Genomic DNA, 18,013 nt, shown 5'->3' on the forward strand with positions numbered 1-18,013 from the left:
TCATTTTGGTTTTGTGTATTTTGGTTGCTTTATCTGATTTGATTTGTTTCAGAAAATTTGACACTAATTAAATTATACGTATTTTAATTGGATAGTTGTGTGTTAAAAGATATTGCATTCTTAATAGCTTTAGTATAGGAAAGTTTGTAGCATGACTACCATAGTTTAAGCACTTTTCTTGTAGAGTTACAATCATAATTTAAAGTAGTTTAACCAAAACTGGTTTATACCAGCCATGTTAGTGTCTTTTTTTTTCCAGATATACAGTTAAAAAAAAAAGAATCACTAGTCAGTCACTAATCGACTAGTCGGTTCTTGAATGACTCAACCAGCCTGACCTATGCCTAGTCTGAACAGAGCGATGAAGTCTCCTAACAGGTCCGTATGCATCTGATCATCCCTCGCCGAGTCGCCGGCTTTTCTTCCTCTCCGGCCCTGTCGCTATGGTGAGGATGTCACATGGAAGCAGCCCAGCGGTGGGAGGTGTGAAAGAGAATGTCACAGACAGCAGTCCAAATATGACACCATTGGCAGGGGGCACGCAGGGGAAATGGCACACAACACCTCACTAAGCCACCTGAGCGTGAAATAAAGCAGATAAGAGAAACTGACCAGATGTTTTTGCTCCGCAGGGGGACGCGAGAGTAAGCGGCTGATAGAAACGCTGAAGTCCTGTGATTGTTAGCCTATTGAGAGAGCCGAGACTTGAGTCCTATAGCGATGACTGATTTAACAGAAGCAGACAGTGCTCATCATTGTCAATCACAGTGATGGGCCGCACTCTCTTCCTCTCCTGTCTCATCCTGTCTCTCGCTCTTTCGTATTTTTTTTTTTTTAATTCGTTTGCTCCTCTCTTTCTCTCTCTCTCCCTCCTGAGCTTTGGTGCCAGGCTGGGCAGGCTCTGATGGGCAGACGGCAAGTTGTCTTCATTATAATGCCTTTATTTATTCATGTGTCTGCGGCCAGTGACAGCCGTGCCTGTGCACAGCTCTCCTCTCTGTCTGCGTCCTTAGAGATATGACTCATTTTCATTTCTCTCCCACTTTCTGCTCACATCATTCTCTCTTCTCTGTCAAGTGCTGCTTTCATTTAGCTTCAAAACTGACACGCAAACACACAACACGCATCAGTCACATCCAGCGGCCCACGTCAGCGCACAGAGGGTATGCGTCAACATTCGGCGGAAGAATCGCTCGACTAGGCTGGCTTGTATAGGCCAGATTGCCTCATGACCACTTTTGGGAGGCTAGTGCTGGCTGTCTATTTCGGTTCGGTCTATAAATAGCCATGCTGCGGTTTTTGTCAGTTTGATACACTTGTAATTGGAGTTGCATCCATCAGGTTACAGAGGGCTTTTAATCCTGAGACGTGTTGGCTGGGTTCTGGAGCTGGTTCTGGCTGAGTTTCAGGTTAAAGAGCATTCACCGCCATTGTTTAAGCCTGGGTTCACTGAGCTAAATGCTATTAGATTATTACAGTGTGTCAAAAGCAAATTAATCTAATATTGCCTTTCCTTAGCTCTGCCAAATAGTCAACCCTAATCAGGCATTGTGTTCAGACTTCCTTTTTAAGCCCCTGGCATGAGGTACGTCGGGTTTTCTAACGATTATAGTTCAAAATTAGGTTATGTCGCTCTTTCACCTGAATTAGTGCAGTTTGTTGAGATTTTACAGCTCTGCTGTGGTTAGTAGTCGGCCTCTTTGTGGTATAGATCAAAAGAGAAGACGTGATTATGAAACGGATCACTTCACTCTAGGCTCTTAGTTTTTTTTTTTTTTTTTTTCATGTGCTTTGATACATCAGAACCTGGTGGGCTTCTGTTATGGAGCCCAATGTTTCGGCAGCTATGTGTTGGGGCTGTCAACAGACACTGATTGTCCTCTGGCAAATGAAGGATAACTGCAGCAAGCATGTGACAGAGAAGAGAGGCAGCTGGTGGATGCAGGGATACGTGCTGGGTCACCTCACATCTGTAATAATTCATTCTTCAGACATTACAAATATCATATGGGTCAAAATTAGACATGGAAATTAAGAAATTAATCAGTCTGGTTCTGTGTTTCATTTTGGAACTTTTGAAGAAGAAACATTATCCTTGTTAAATGATAGGATTTATATATATATATATATATATATATATATATATATATATATATATATATATATATATATATATATATATATATATATATATATATATTAGTATTATTAACTATACATTGAATAACCGTTCCAAAGAGATTAAATAAGTCTGGTCATATCCACTAGGTTAAAATAAGATTGTTTTTGAAAGAAGTCTCTTATGCTTAGCAAGGTCCCAAATACAATAAAATGGTAAAATTGCTAAATATTATATTCTGCTTGTTTAAATATATTTTACAAATATGATTTATTTCTGTGATGGTGAAGCTGAATTTTCAGCATCATTACTCCAGTCTTCAGTGTCACATGATCCTTCAGAAATCATTCTAATCTGCTGATTTAGAACTTCAGAAACATTTATAATTCTTAATGTTGAAAACAGTTACTTATTTACATTGTGGTTTTTATTTAGAAAACAAAAAAGTTTCTATCTACAAAGTATATATTGTGTAAAAACTTTGAAACTATATCTCAAAATCGCTCAGAATTCAGATTAGAACCATACATTTCAAAAATCTCCATGACCTAAAACTTTAAATGTTTTTTTAAAGTGTACATTTAATTCATTTTATAACATGCTGTTATGCTGACACACTATACTCAAGTAGTGTGTGTAATTGTATTTGTTTGATTCACTGAAACAAATGATTCGTAAGAGTCATACCTCACTAGTCACACTTGACTTGAGGTTTGTTTTGATGTGGAATAAGAACTGGTCTCACTTCCTTTTCATAGATTCAGTTCAAAATTTAAACCTAGTAAAAATAATTTACAATTGAACATATTTTAGATCTTTAGAAATGTAAAAAGTTTAAGATTTGTCTGACCACAGAATTGCCCTCCAAGCTGCATGGACAGTTTTGGAATATGGGAAAAATTTTGTTTACTATGGCATGTGTGCAAGTACTGATTTCTGTTTTATTCCTGTAATGGCCTAATCTGGCTCTACCTGCTGTGCTGTAGTCTTAATGTAAAAAAAAAAAAGTATTTTCCATACGATCAGCAAATTTTGAGAGAACGTCAGCACTTTACATCATTTATGTTTTTGTTTGCATGTTTCTCTTCACTTCCCCAAACAACCCTAATGCATGCATGTGTACAGTACAGTGTGAGTGCGTGAGAGTCTTCCCTTACGTGATCATGTGCAGCCATATTATGTCAGAGCCGGGCTGTGTGCTCCAGGCCGGGGGGCTCAACGCAGCGGGAGACACTGCTGTTTAATTTCAGCACTTCATCCCCCTCCATAATGAAGCTTCCCTCACGCACGTTTGCTCACACCCTGCCAGTGCTGCTGGCGGGTAATTGGGATGTGACTGAGCATGAATATCCCTTACGCCCGCCGCAGACCGACCTCCCTGCGACCCTGCAGATAGCTCTTTGTCTTAATGGACATATCATCTTTTATTTAGATCTCCATTTGAAAGTAATTGTCAGCAGGAGGGGGTTATTGCAGTAGATGGAGACGAATAGACTGGTTTTCCACACCAGACCTCTTTGATTGGCTGCAGTTTTTGGCTGGCTTTGATTATGTGAGTCGGAACAAAGGTGTGTGCTGTGCCAAGCTGTTTTTGGAGGCTTATTAGAAGCACCGCCCCGACCCCATCCTTCTTAATCAGCTGCCATTGGAGCTCTGCTGTCTCAAAAACCATCAAAGATTGTTTTGAATGGCAATGCTGACACGTATGTGTTCAGATGAGTTTTACAGTTTACATCATTAATTATTTTTCACCCAAGGTTTACCATCAAGTAACTTAGAGGTAGTTCCCCCCCCCCCATGTATATATATGTATATGTATGTATGTGTATGTATATATATGTATATATATATATATATATATATATATATATATATATATATATATATATATATATATATATATATATATATATATATATATATATATATATAAAATGCAATTATTTAAGTATATATATATACTTAAATAATTGCATTTAATTAAATCTAATACGTGATTATATATCATTTACAGAATGAAAAGTCATAATTTACTCACCCTCTTGTCATTTTATTCTGTTCAGAACATTTCACTCTATTCATACGGATTATAGAGTATGTCATTATTCTTTTTAAAATGTCCAAGTTTTGGGTGAATGCAATGGCAATGGACTTTCAGTGTAGTTTCGTTAAAATGACAGTCTTGTGGGTTAGGAATACACTCATGTGGGTGAGTAAATGATGACAGAATTAAACATTTTCTGTCATCTATCATTTAATTTGGCTTTGATCCAAACCAACTACAAGTATGAATCCAAAATTACTAATTTGAGAAGTATTCACCGGTTTTAAACCATCACTTGTGCGACCAGTTGGTTTTAGAAGACACATCAATAGTTAAATGGAGATAACTTGCGTGCAATGAAGGGCTTTCAATTGATTTTAGTATAAATGCGCCATCTGGAAGGTTCAATTTGGCAAGTCAATATTGTGGCAGGACTTACACCATGAACGTGAAAGCTCCAAACAACTCCACAAAGAAGTAATTAAAATGCACAAAGCAGAAGATGGATACAAGAATTCAAGTCATTGAATATCCCTTGGAGTTCATTTTTATCTTTAATTAAGAAATGGGGAAGAGTATAGCACAGCTGAGAAAACTTTCAATTGACAGGATATAGTAAGTAAATCGTAAAAGTAAAATGGATTGTGAAAGTGTTTTCCCGTTGACTTTAAAGTACCTGAGGTGTCCACTGCAACATTAGCATCGTCAACAGCTTTAGGATGTTTATGTCTTTTTAGCCTAACATTGAACACACAGTACAGAACCACTTCCACACTGTAAACAGTGGAGTATTGCTCTACAGACTGGAATGATTAATTTCTCATGTACACAGGTCATCTCTCAGGCACAGCATCTCATTCACAAGGGGCCCCAGCAACAGACATTGCAAGGTTGCAATAAAAGCAGCAAACGTAGCATCGTGTACTCTAATAAATCTTCGGAGGTTAAACCCCACAGCACTAAAAACCTAGAAAGACCTTTTCATCATCCCCATAAAAGTGGCAATGTCACAGTGTTTGTGGTAAGCCACCGTCCAGGGTGCTGGAATTAGTGCTCCCCTTGTAATCTAGTTTAACACAGCCTACAGACAGACATCCTGTATCTCATTTCATTGTTCAATCAGTTTTTGTTAAAGTTTCACTCCATCATAGTGGATCAATGTACATTTAGAAGCTTTTATAAGTCCAGAACTCAATGCTATATCAGTAGCGCCAGTCATCTCAGTGGCAAAAAATATGGTGAGGTCTACATATATGGGGAGATGGATACTACATTGGCAGTCATATTAGTATCAGCTGATAAATGTCACTCTTTAATGTTATCCATATAGGTAAAATGAGCTGATATATTTAAGCTGATAAATGAAAGCCAAATTTGTAGTTGGCTTGCCTATTGCACTATACAGATAAATGAATGTGTCAGGTCAATCTTTTTCTATATTTTTACATTGTTAGATTTTCTACTTTATTCCGGGCCTATACTGTATTTTTAAAATAACTCCGGGGTGAAAAAAAAAGATCCTTTTTCCCGATCAGTCCAAATATAAATGAGCCATTATGTAGGTTATCTGCTTCAAAATAGAAATATAATTTTATTCTTAATTGTCTGTCTGCATGTATATGTTTTAGAAGTCTTTCGCAATAATTTTTTTTTTTAGCATCTTACACATTGAGCACTTAACATATTCAATTTTTTAATATTAAACTAAAACTACACATATATGGAAAGTAAAAAAGATAGAGAATAATGGACACATTTGTTAAGTATTTAAAACATAAATGTAAATATTTTGAAGTTAAAGCTGTTAGTCACGCATTTAAATTTTCATCATTGCTGGCACTTCCCTAACAAAGACCTTATTGAAAAGCTAAACAAATCATTGTTCCTTGACTTAAGATTTTTGTTTAACCCTGAAATGTATTTGTTTCTTTTCCTTATCAGTGTGCTATTACTTCCTGTTTTCACTAGTTATTCTCTTGCAGAGTCGCACGCACAGGGCCTCTGTACCACAGTATATTTTGCCTTTCCAGGAATTGTCAATATATAGACAACTTCCTAGATCCTGGATTTGTGATTTCCAGTCTTTTTTGTAACTGTCAGATATGGAAGCTGTGTTTACGTGTTAGAATAATCGCTTTTCCTCTTCTCTCTTTCCCTTGACTCCCCTTCCTGCTCAATCTGTCCTTCCTCTCAGTGGATGATCCAGGAGCCGCACAAAGTGGCCACCTTCTTCGGCTGCATTGGGAAGGATAAGTTTGGGAAGATCCTTAAGGAGAAGGCAGAGGAGGCCCACGTGGACGCCCACTACTACGAGCAAAGCCAAGAGCCCACAGGGACCTGCGCTGCCTGCATCACTGGCGACAACAGGTCAGCCACCCCTTTCCTCTAGGGAGGGCCCTTATCGCTTCCTCAGGATAGCACCCCCCGCACACACACATTCACACACCCCACCTCACTATGCATTGGGACTCGCTGTTCCCTTGCCGGCTGTTCTGCTCTTTTCCGCCAGAGCTCTTGATTTATTTATTTGCCGGGGTTAGATCAGCACAGAGGTATTTTGATACACCGCATGACTTGGCCCTGAAGGGTGCTAGATTCCATGACTGAGCAGATATGTGAAACTGCTTGGGCCGAGTTACGTGCTACCTACACATTTGAGCGGAGCAGACTGATGTGTTTATTTAAGTGTCACTTACTATTTTTCTGCTTGCAAAGAAAATGCTATAGTAAGCATGGAGGCTTATTGACTAATCTGTAATCGTACGAACTCTGAGGATTTGTTCAAATGAGCACCAGGTTTAAAGTTCTGATGGACCGCTGACATATTATTGGAGCTTGCCCAAATAATCTTTAACAAAAAAAGTTGTATCAGGAAAAAATAAAATCGGGCACCTTGGATCTTAGGATTGAAAGTCTTAAGTAGATTCATTATTTGGAATTTCTTTAAAAAACAATTCTGTAAATTTTATAAATTTATGATTATTTCTACACAACTAAAATACTTGCTTTTAACCCAAATGGATATAACAAATCGGAAGTCATTTTTATATTTAATTTATTTGAATTTAATTCTTTATTAATTAATTATTAAATGTAATTATACTTTCATTGTATTCAAGTTAATTGTTTAAAGTTCCATATTTTTGCAATTATAGTTCTTATACTATTTACGGTTTATTAATATTGTATACCTTTAATTTTTTTTAAATTTGTGTGTATGTGTGTGTGTGTGTGTGTGTGTATGTGTGTGTGTGTATATATATATATATATATATATATATATATATATATATATATATATATATATATATATATATATATATATATATATATATATATATATATAATTATAATGGACTATTCCTTTAATGAAAAAGCATTCATCAGCAGGGACACTGGTGTCAGTGACATCAGCTGAACAATAGATGCTCCTCTGAGGCAGTCGTGATCGTTCAGGTGGTGATCTGCATTTATTTTGCATGTTGTCAGCCATGCGATTGCCTTTTAATCAGAGCTGCTAACAAAACTATTGTGTGTGTGTGTGTGTGTGTGTGTGTGTGTGTGTGTGTGTGTATGTAAGCAACCGCTCACAGGTGTGTACTCTCTGAGCCAAGCTGTCAATGAGAGGCTTTACAGATCATCCTGGTCACTTTATTGTGGATTTATGCATGAGCTGTAACAGAATTGATGTTGAGTGAGTGTTTATGAAAGCAAATACTAACAGATAGTTTTCTCCAGGTATTATAGACCACCTTGGAGTACACATACTTATAGTCATATGATATGTGTTTAAAAGATCCCATGTAACCAGTGAAGATATGAAATTGGAGAAGGAGATTTATGAGGGCTGGTCTCTTTGTTTAGACTGTCATAGAGTTAGTGTGAGCGGGCTATGCATTAGAGACTGTTTGAAAGAGCAGCGGCTTGTAGAGCTGTCAGCCTTGGCCTTATGAGACTCTTCTCATTAGCACCTCACCTGTCAAAGCAGACCCTTTCATTACAGGGGACTCGCAGACCTGAAAGCGGTTTGATCAATATCTTCCTCCAAGCTTTCTCCCTCCAGCTACGCAGCGCACCTGTACTCAGATGCCAGATGAGAAACGGTGTTAAAAGGCCACTGATTTCAGACCAGTTTGAGGGAGGAGGGAGAGGTCACGGGTCTACAGCCTGCAGCGAGAGCTCTGCCCTTCCTCTTTCACTGCGAGCCGCTAATGATAGCGTGGAGGAGAGTCCGACACAATCTGTCTGGTCAGATCAGCGTGACTCTGCCACTCCAAATGCTTATTATGCCTTAATGGATTTGATTTTGATTAACATGGTGACATCGAGCCAGAGGGTGTCAGATCAGCATCTTGCATGTTCCTTTGTGGAAATTACAATCAGATGCTTTTTTTTTTTTTTCAATAGACGCTTGCTGTTTTATTAGATGTGGATACACATGGTAGAGATGAACAATATGTTGATGGCACATTGGTTATCGTCAGACTTTTGTTTTTAGTTAAAATACATCTTATTTTTAGTGCATTTAGTGATTAATAAAAAAAAATGTTCACATAAAAAATATATATACAGTATTTTTAATAAAAGCCATTCCTTTTAACATCATGCAACAATTCTGAAAATCTTTTATCACCGGTTCCAATAAATATTATGTTTTCAACATTGCTAATATTTCAGCATATTAAAATGATTTCTGAAGGATCGTGTGACACTGAAAACTGGAGTAACAATGCTGAAAATTCATACAGAGATTAAAATAGCTGTTTTGCTGTCATCTACCACTCAAATAAAATCTTGAAGACACTAATAATTTAATAATACTATTAAGTGAAATCTTTAGCAAAGTTCAAAATGAATAATGAACATCACATTTCATAATATTGTGATGCTTATGTGAATTCTCTCTCTCTCTCTCTCTCTCTCTCTCTCTCTCTCTCTCTCTCTCTCTCTATATATATATATATATATATGTGTGTGTGTGTGTCTTTCTATCTATCTATCTATCTATCTATCTGTATATATGTATCTATTTATATATAATAATATTTCTGATTACATAATTTACATTTATATTCTCTTGAAGCCTTTTTAACAAGCATTCACCTGTTCATAAATTCTCCATGTCTGCCTTTTCTATCAAACCTCTTCCCTTTTCCTCCAAAAGTCATAACCGCAGGTCTATTGATTCTCATTTGTGGCCTGACTGTGCAGGGCGGTGTTTCTTCTCTAATGCTAGTGCTGCTCCGTTGTAGCGGCTGGCCTGTTGGGACCGCATCCTCTCAGTAACAAGTGAATAATGAGAGTGGTTGTTTTTCAAAGTGGAATTAGTTGTTTTTGTTGATACGAGGACCACCGGGAGGTTAATGGAGAAACAGCAGTCCCGCTGGACGTTTGCAGTTCTCCTGCATTATTGATTTGTTTGTTCATTTATTTATGGGAAAGGTCTTGTAAGGCATTTGCACTTAAATAAAAAGAAGAGAAATAAAGAAAAAAGTGTGTTGATATTTAATTTTGGCAGAGCTGACGTTAAACAGCTGTTTAGAAAACCATCGTCCATATGTTAGCCGTATTCCGCCTACAGCGATTCGCAGAGGTACAGCAGCAGCACGTTTCACTCTGTGAAGGAGATACATCATTTACACAGTCACCCTGAAGATAAAGTCGGTTTCTCAACCACATTATGTGGTTTGTTTCATTTAAAGCCATTTAAGAGAAGGAAATGGGCACTGTTGTTATGAGAAATAGACTGTGCCTTTGGGTCATATAATGATGATAATTTAAAGATACAATTTATCTCCAAAACCTTCTGGAGAGAAATACATTTGTGAAACATTTTATGTTATGTATTCTATATTTTTTTTCTTTTTATCTTGCTGGACCATTTGTCTTATTATTTCACACTACTACTCTTGAAATGTATAAGATATTGCACAATGTATAAAAATATTAAATATATTTATTTAAATGTTTTTAATTTATTGCAATTCTAAAATCTGGAAATTATATTTCCATAATGTAACACCATTAACATTCAGGCAAATATTTTGCTGGAAAATATAATTTTGACCCTAGTTTGTAATCTGACAATGTAGTTTTGTGTTTTTGTTGTCTCTTAGGTCTCTTGTTGCGAATCTTGCAGCCGCTAACTGCTACAAGAAGGAGAAGCACCTCGATCTGGAGGAGAACTGGAAACTTGTTGAGAAAGCCCAAATTTACTACATCGCTGTAAGTAGAAATGCCTCTCTTTGCACTTTTGCCTTTTTTTGCAGTTTGTCGCCACATGATGCGCAGTGCTAAAATTTAGTTTTTGAAGTTGCTGGCAGTTTGCTTATTCTTCTCTGAGCCAAACTCAGGAAAATCAGATTGCAGAGGGTGCAGCTTTTTTCCTCTTGATGAAAGATGAGTGATTTTGTTTGGATGTGTTTTTGTTTGCAATTGTGATCTAATGGTAGAAACACTGTCATCTAGAGTATGTAACTTCGTTTCCAATCCCTACACTGCCACGATGCATGAAATCCCGAAGGCCTGTAACTGGTACTACAAGGTACGTGTCGCTGCACTTTGACCTGTGAGATTCGAGAGCTTTGATCGACAGGTCACGAAGGGATTGGGATGATTCACTCTGAAGGTCACCAACCGACCCTACTCTTTCATTTACATTAAGCCCTTAAAACAATGTTTGTCTAAGCTCTCATCCACTCTGCTAGTCAGCTGTGCTGGTTAATTCTGAGTACACACCATGAGAAGAGATAGATGCAAAAAGCCACTGCTCGTAATTACTGGTAATCAAGGTTGGTGTGAAACGAGCGACCCCATTACACTCCGACCTTATTGTTAATGAGCCATTACAAATGTGATTGGGATGGCTCTCCACGTGGGTCTGTACCTGCCGTAAGCTCCATTCATCGAGGGAAAGTCTGGCATCCGCACCGGCTCGGACATCATTTGTTGAATACCTGTATTGTAGGACTGTGATTAACCTCGAAGCACGAGTCAGTCTTTGAAGCTCAATTTGGCAGCCATTGTAACGTGACACTCTAATCAAATCATTTTTGTCCCTGATTAAACGTTTTTCATCACGCTGCCGTTTGGTGAATGGGAAGCTCGAGGCTATGCATGAATATTGAGGAGCCCTTGCGTGTTGACGGCCTTTGTGTTTTCAAACTTGGCTGAATAAGCCGGCGTTCATGGGAAAGTGTCCTGATGACTCTGCCTCTTCATCGGCTTGTTGTCGCCGTCTCTTCTTTTCAGCAAGCTTGTTGCATAAGCGTGCAGTTGCACAAGGCTCTTCGCCGAACATCGAGATCCACATCAAGCTGTGTCCTTGGATGAATGGCTGTCCTCGATGGCGGTGAGAGAAAGCAAGCAAGCAAGCACATTCAAGAGTTTATTGAAAGTCTTGTCCCCATTTTGTCAGCCCAGGCTTTTCAGTAGTGCTTGTTTGACAGCGATCCTGAGGGATAGGTGATGGTTTCTGTTGTGTATACCCTGCTCGTTTTATCCGAGGCTCAAATTTCAGCTGAGATTGGGGAGCTGAGCATCCCAGCGGGCTGCCTTGTTTTTCTTCCACAGGTCCAAACCGAGCTGTGAACGCAGCTTCTCCAGGTGCACTGCAGGTCTCCGCTCCACAGACATGTTTAATGCATTTGGCCGAGCTGCACAGCCACTCCAGCCCCACATTTTTCTTGTTCTCGCTCTCTCACTTTCTGGCCAGAGGCGGGCCGGGGATGGTCCTGGAGTGTGAGAATTGATTATCCAGCCAGAGAAAGTTCATTACTGGAGTAGATCTTCTCCCACCTTAATGGTGGAGCGAACGTTTCTGAATTCTGCCCCTGGTCTAAGAGCGGTGAGCAAGTAGAGATGGACACCGTCCTTAAGGGAGCCCACTCAACTTCGACAGGAGCCCTGACGGTTAAAGTCTCTATGGACTTCCTTTTTGTTCTACACGCACTTGTTTCTGAAGGGACTCCGGTGCTTGTTTTGGCTGGGCATCAGATCTTGATTGTTTGAACTGAGAAACCGAAAACAAGCCAGTTGATCAAATAAACTGAGCACACTTGTTCGTAGTCCTGCTGGTTATCTAAGAGTCTCTGTATTCGACTGACGCAGGATTATGTAAGCGATTTCCTCTTCCATATAACCATCACAGGCTGTGGCACCAGCCAGTCTGTCCTTGTTATGCATTAAGCCACATCTGTCTCTTTCTCTCTCTCTGTCCGTCTCGCTCTTTCTCTGCTGACCTTAAGGTTTTGTTTTTTTTTTTGTTTTTTTTTTGCGTATCTCTTTCTTTACTTGCACAAGGAATCATATGTCTTAATAAAAACATAGATTTACTGATTAATTTTGATCGTTATTTAAACAGTTAGATATTGGGTCATAAAATCCTAAGATTGATCTTTTACTCTATGTACAGCATGACCAGTCATCTTTGATTGATAAACAAAAGACTCTTATGAGTCTCATAAATGATTCTTTAGTGAATCAAAATCATGCTAGGTCCATTTGAGTAATCTCATTGAGTTGAATCTTTCAGTAATAGAATCTGTCTGGTGCTCTGTTATCTTTCTACCATCGATCTATCATTGGATTATCTATCGATTATCTCTACCATGTTTATGTAGCTCTAATTGAATCAAATGGAGAATTGGTGAAGCAGAATGGAAACAGGAAATATATATTGATAACCGGCGCTGTAATTTATCCACATTTTGTGTCTTGTGCATATAAGCGATGAATTAAACCCCAATTCATTTAAAATGCAAATATGTTGGCTGGGTTTGTAGAGAGTTAGGCCGGATTTATCATTGGTGGCTGTGCAAATATGTAATTGCCATGTAATTGGCAAGAGTGTGAGCCCATCTGTGAGATCACAATACAGTGGTGGTCAATCCTCAGCTCATCCCCTTAGAGAGCTCTTACACTACACTGCTTCAGATCTGGTCTGATTCTCTCATAGCTCCCTTGACATTATGGGATAGCACATTGTGACAGCACCCCGGTCCACTGCCAGAATTCTTATCTGCTGTTTACGGAGTCATGGTCTTAGAATCGTACCGTATCATGGCATCAATCAGGACTACTCCATTTTCCACCTAAGCACCTCGCGGTAACCAGCTAGATTTACTCGTTTAATGGTAAACAAGGACATATTGTGAATCGCGAGTGCAAAGGTCTGCTCGATAGTCCTCGGCGGTGCATTTTGCTGAGATTGTTTTTTAAAGAGGGCTGAGTGGAGACCATCCAGTGCCATTTCCACTTAATGGACTGTGGCATGCTTCAGTGCAGTGATAAGGGAGGCCTCCTTGAGCGGTAATCTCCATTGACCTTGTGTTCAGAGTGGAAGACATCCCTGTGTGAACATGAATCCATGCAACACGCTCACTTTAACCTCAGGGATTGATTTTAATTTACCCTGATGGTGTTCTATTGAGAGGATAGATATGCATTTCCTGAAAGAAATACCAGTGCTTGCAAGGCATAAGAATAATAGTGGCACAGATTTAGGTCGAATGAAGTCTTAGGCTCTGCGTTCAACTTCTGCATAACCGAAATGCTGGATTACTGGCGGGTTCTTGTTTTATTGACATTCAGGGCACAACATTTTATTAGTCAGTTGCAACTTAATCAACATCACCGCAAAGTAAAGGTTATTAAAATTAATTCTGAATATCTGCAAGGAGAGCACACCTAATCACATTATTCAGAATACAAATATGTGTATAACTATATATATATATATATATATATATATATATTATGATGACATCATCGTATATATATATATATATATATATATATATATATATATATATATATATTTATTATTATTATTATTATTATTATTATTATATTAGTATACATTATGTAGTATGTTTAAACGTACAAATTATATCATTTTAAAAAAATGTAATTGAAAATTTTATGTATTTTATGTATTTATATACTTTAGTATATATTTCATAGAAACTATAAATATAAAAATTATATTACTATTGGTTTTTATAAAAGAAATCATGATTTATAAATATATTGGTATATTTTATAACTATTTTCTAATTGTACTAAATATTACATTTGTCATCCTTTTGATTAAAATAAAAAACAATTACAAGTAAGTTTAAAGAAAAAATAAAACAAATATAAAATAATGTTGATTTAAAACTCGCTAACAGGTTGAAATTTGGAATCATCTAAAAAAAATGCTGTTTGAATTCACGCTGTTGTTTCATTTTCAGACCACATTAATTGCAAAATTTTAACATTTTACACTAACAAAACCCAAGCAGAGTATTTGGGGAATATCAATAGTGTGCCGCCTTGCAAGCTCTGTAAATATTAACAGCAGTACTCTCGATTGTTGTTCCCCTCGTTTCTTCTGCTCCCCTCCCTCTTTCCTCAGTTTCATTCATCTGTAAATCAGATTAGCGTGAGGTAGTTTGTGTGGTAAAGCACTGATTAATGATTCTTGCTGCTGACTCCCAGTGCGCCCGCTACTGAAGGGTGCAGTTGGACGAGAGGAGAGTTAGTAGAAGCTCGGGCCGGGCAGCGCGCCGCTCTGCCACTGTGGCACGGCAGAGGACAGCACACAGGCACAACAGCCATTTTTTCACTAGAGAAGAGAAAGCAAGGAGGGGAGGGAAGGGAAGAGGAGGGAGGGAGAGAGAGAGGGGTGTTGAACTTGTGCCAAATGTTTGGTGGCAGGCTGTTGCTAGGAAATCAGAATCCTGAGGCAGAGTGTTCTTCAGTGAGCAGTAATGAGAGACAGGAACAGAGCTGCAAAAAACACACACCAAAAATGGAGCTGGATTTCAGAGACTGTGCACATTCACAGGGCTAGTTGTGCCCTGGATTGTCGGGTCACATTTTTGTCATGATATCTGTAAGAATGTCAAATTGTGGTCAAAATGTCTATTAATGGGGTAGTCCACACACACAATTTTTTTTTAATTCTGTCATCATTTATTCACTTTTATTATGAAGGGAGATATTTAGCACAATGTCTGAACTGCTCTTTTTTTTTTCTCTATACAGTTTCATTGTATGATGTAAAGGGCAGCATGCACATTTTGCTAAATATCTATATCTTTTGTTTTCCATGCAAAAATAAGTCACACGGATCTGAGACAACATATCTGGCTGAGTAAATGTTCACAGGTGTTTAAATTTCAGGCATACTGTTCTTTTAAACCATCCTTTTCATCATAAGCATCAGAAGAATGATGTGTATCATACACGAACATTAACCTCAGCAATGTGAGTCATCTTTGCTCTTAGTTACATTTTTTTTAATAATATACTAATGAAAATCAAATGTAAGCATTTATATAGAGCCTTGAAATATATTATGTAATTATTTTAGAAATATTTTTTTTAATTCAAATTAATTTTGATCACAGTCGTTTTCTCTTTTTATTTTTTAGAATAGTTTATTCACATTTACATTATGATAACTGCCAGTGGTGTTATTTTTAAATAAATCATTTAAAGGGCATTTTCATTAATTGAAATGAAATAATGCTGAAATTATATGAAGTATTACATGAAAAAACTTAGTAAATGATAATGCGTTTTTTTCTTCTTTTCTTTTCTTTTTTTATTATTATTATTATTGGCCTACTGTTCTTCCAAACCATCCTTCTTGTCATAAACAAAGCACAAATGTATTGTATATTACACCTGAGTATTAACCTAAGCATGTCAGTCTTTTCTGCTCTGAGTGAACACAGAGTCTCTGAAGGCAATGACATACAACTGTTCTCTTAAAGAGACAGGAGCATTTAAAGGTGTGCACTTAGTCACGTTATGGGGGAGGGAGAAAATAGAAACAGTGGGTGTGGTGAAGTGTGAGAGAGATGAAGATAATTAAAAGCGGGGCCCGGTGGGCCTCTGAGGCCCCAGCTGCAGATGGTTCTAGAGCAGCTCAGGGACATAAAAGAGGAGCTCTTGACACTTGCATGTGTGTGCCAGTTCCACTGAGTGGATGCTTCGTCCAGGGAGGATGTGGCTCTGCCGCTGAGTTAGCTGAGAAAGGAAGTGTCACCTGTGTAAAAAAACATAAAAATAAAACACTAATTCTCTGTCTGTTTTTTTTTTTCTCTAACACTATCTATAGCTCACTTTTCACATTGTGCATTTGCCTAGCGCAAGCTTTCAGACCTGTAAGTGCTCCGGTGCACACAAAGCAGGTTGAGCTACGTCTAAAATACTGTCAGCAGAGCAGGAGAGAGAGACCATTAACTGATACAGCAAGCAGTATGGCAGCCTACACCCTGAAGTGGCATTATTCTCTCTCTCTTTTTCTCCATCACCCTCTCTGTGCTTTTTTTTTTTATCCTCATCCTTTTTTCACCAATCAGACATCAGAGTTCCCTGGCAACAAAATTGGGCACTGGGATGGGGGTTGGTTGTATTTCATACTCATAATGACACCTCGTTCACAAGGGCTCAGCCGATGATTTCAGTGAGGTGACTCGCAATGCCATCCCTCCCACATAGATATCGCTGCTTTTGCTCAGACACACACACAGTCGCACTCAGGCAGACCTCCTGCTGACCTTGAGCTGAATCTGGCGTCAGCTGCCCACCAAACTGTATCCCCCACCCCGCTCCACTCCACACAGAAAGATCACACAATGCAAATCCAGCTAGTGAGGGACAGAAAATGACTGGCAGCCGCCCCATCACTGCAGGCTGGTCACTATGCTGGATTGCTCCAATGAAATTTAATTAGTGCTGCTTACTAGGGTTGTCACAATACCAGTATTTTAGTAGTCGATACTAGTAGCAGTGAAATTTCACTGTTCTCTTTGTTACCACAACAAGAAATGAATGTGCATAACCAAGCTTCATTTATTGAAATATTATTATAAAAATATTAACTAAATCATTTATATGTAGGCTTAAAGTATGATTACATTACATTATATTCACCAAGCTGCATGTCTGGTGTAGGCTCACAAAGATGAATAATAAACATTCTTAATTTATTAAAGATAAATATTGAGATAAAAAAAATTGTGTAGCCTTAAGTATTCTATTTAGTTATTAGTTATTTTTATTTTCTATTATTATATTTTATTTTTAATAAATTTAATTAATAATTTTAATTGTTTTCCCTCTTTTTGTCTGTTATTAAATAAATTTTTTCATAAAAAATAACCGAACATAGAAAATATATGTATAATATAATATAATTAGTGCTGTCAAATGATTAATTGCAATTAATCGCACCCTAAATAAAAGTTTTTGTTTACATATGTGTGTTGTATTTATGATGTGTATAAATACACACTCATACAGCATATATTTTGAAAAAATTTACATATATTTATATTCATATAATTTATATTATATGTAAATATTTATTATATAAACATAAAAAATTTCCTTAATATATACATTTAATGTGTGTGAATTTATATATACATAATAAATATACAAAGTACAAACACATTATGTAAATAAAAACTTTTACTTTGGATGTGATTAATCTCGATTAATGGTTTGACAGCAATAAAAAAAAATATTTAAAGTCTGTCTTACGTGAATATTAATATAAATGTAATATCGGATCCATTCAAAATATTGGTGTGTTTTGACGAATAAAATGATGTTTGGTCATTTACAAGGCTACATTCCCTCTTCGTAAACCTTTTAAAGGAGATTTGTGAGTTCACGTCATGTTGATTTGAATTAGTGTTTGATTTGAGGTGGTTGCCACGCCTCTGTCTCCATGTTGCTGGATGTGGACACGCTTAAAGAGATCTGCCTTATTGTATGGGTGAGTCATGCTGTCAGTGAAATGGCTTGTTTAGCTTTTCTGTGGTCTGTGAATCTCATGCCTGTGCAAG

The 18,013-nt window shown here is 37.5% G+C and overlaps 1 protein-coding gene across 1 annotated transcript in view; it reads left to right on the forward strand.

Annotated features, from left to right (window-relative positions):
• The first annotated feature begins 6,318 nt into the window (after positions 1-6,318).
• LOC113073651 (adenosine kinase-like) overlaps positions 6,319-18,013 on the forward strand; it is a 40,837-nt gene continuing 29,142 nt past the window's right edge. Inside the window, exons 1-2 of the mRNA XM_026246471.1 lie at positions 6,319-6,530; positions 10,280-10,388. Of these exons, the coding sequence (XP_026102256.1) occupies positions 6,361-6,530; positions 10,280-10,388 (279 nt within the window). The 5' untranslated portion in view covers positions 6,319-6,360. The remainder of the gene's footprint in view (positions 6,531-10,279; positions 10,389-18,013) is intronic.

Source organism: Carassius auratus, unplaced genomic scaffold (genome assembly GCF_003368295.1).
Source record: "Carassius auratus strain Wakin unplaced genomic scaffold, ASM336829v1 scaf_tig00012670, whole genome shotgun sequence".
NCBI classification, from domain to species: domain Eukaryota; kingdom Metazoa; phylum Chordata; class Actinopteri; order Cypriniformes; family Cyprinidae; genus Carassius; species Carassius auratus.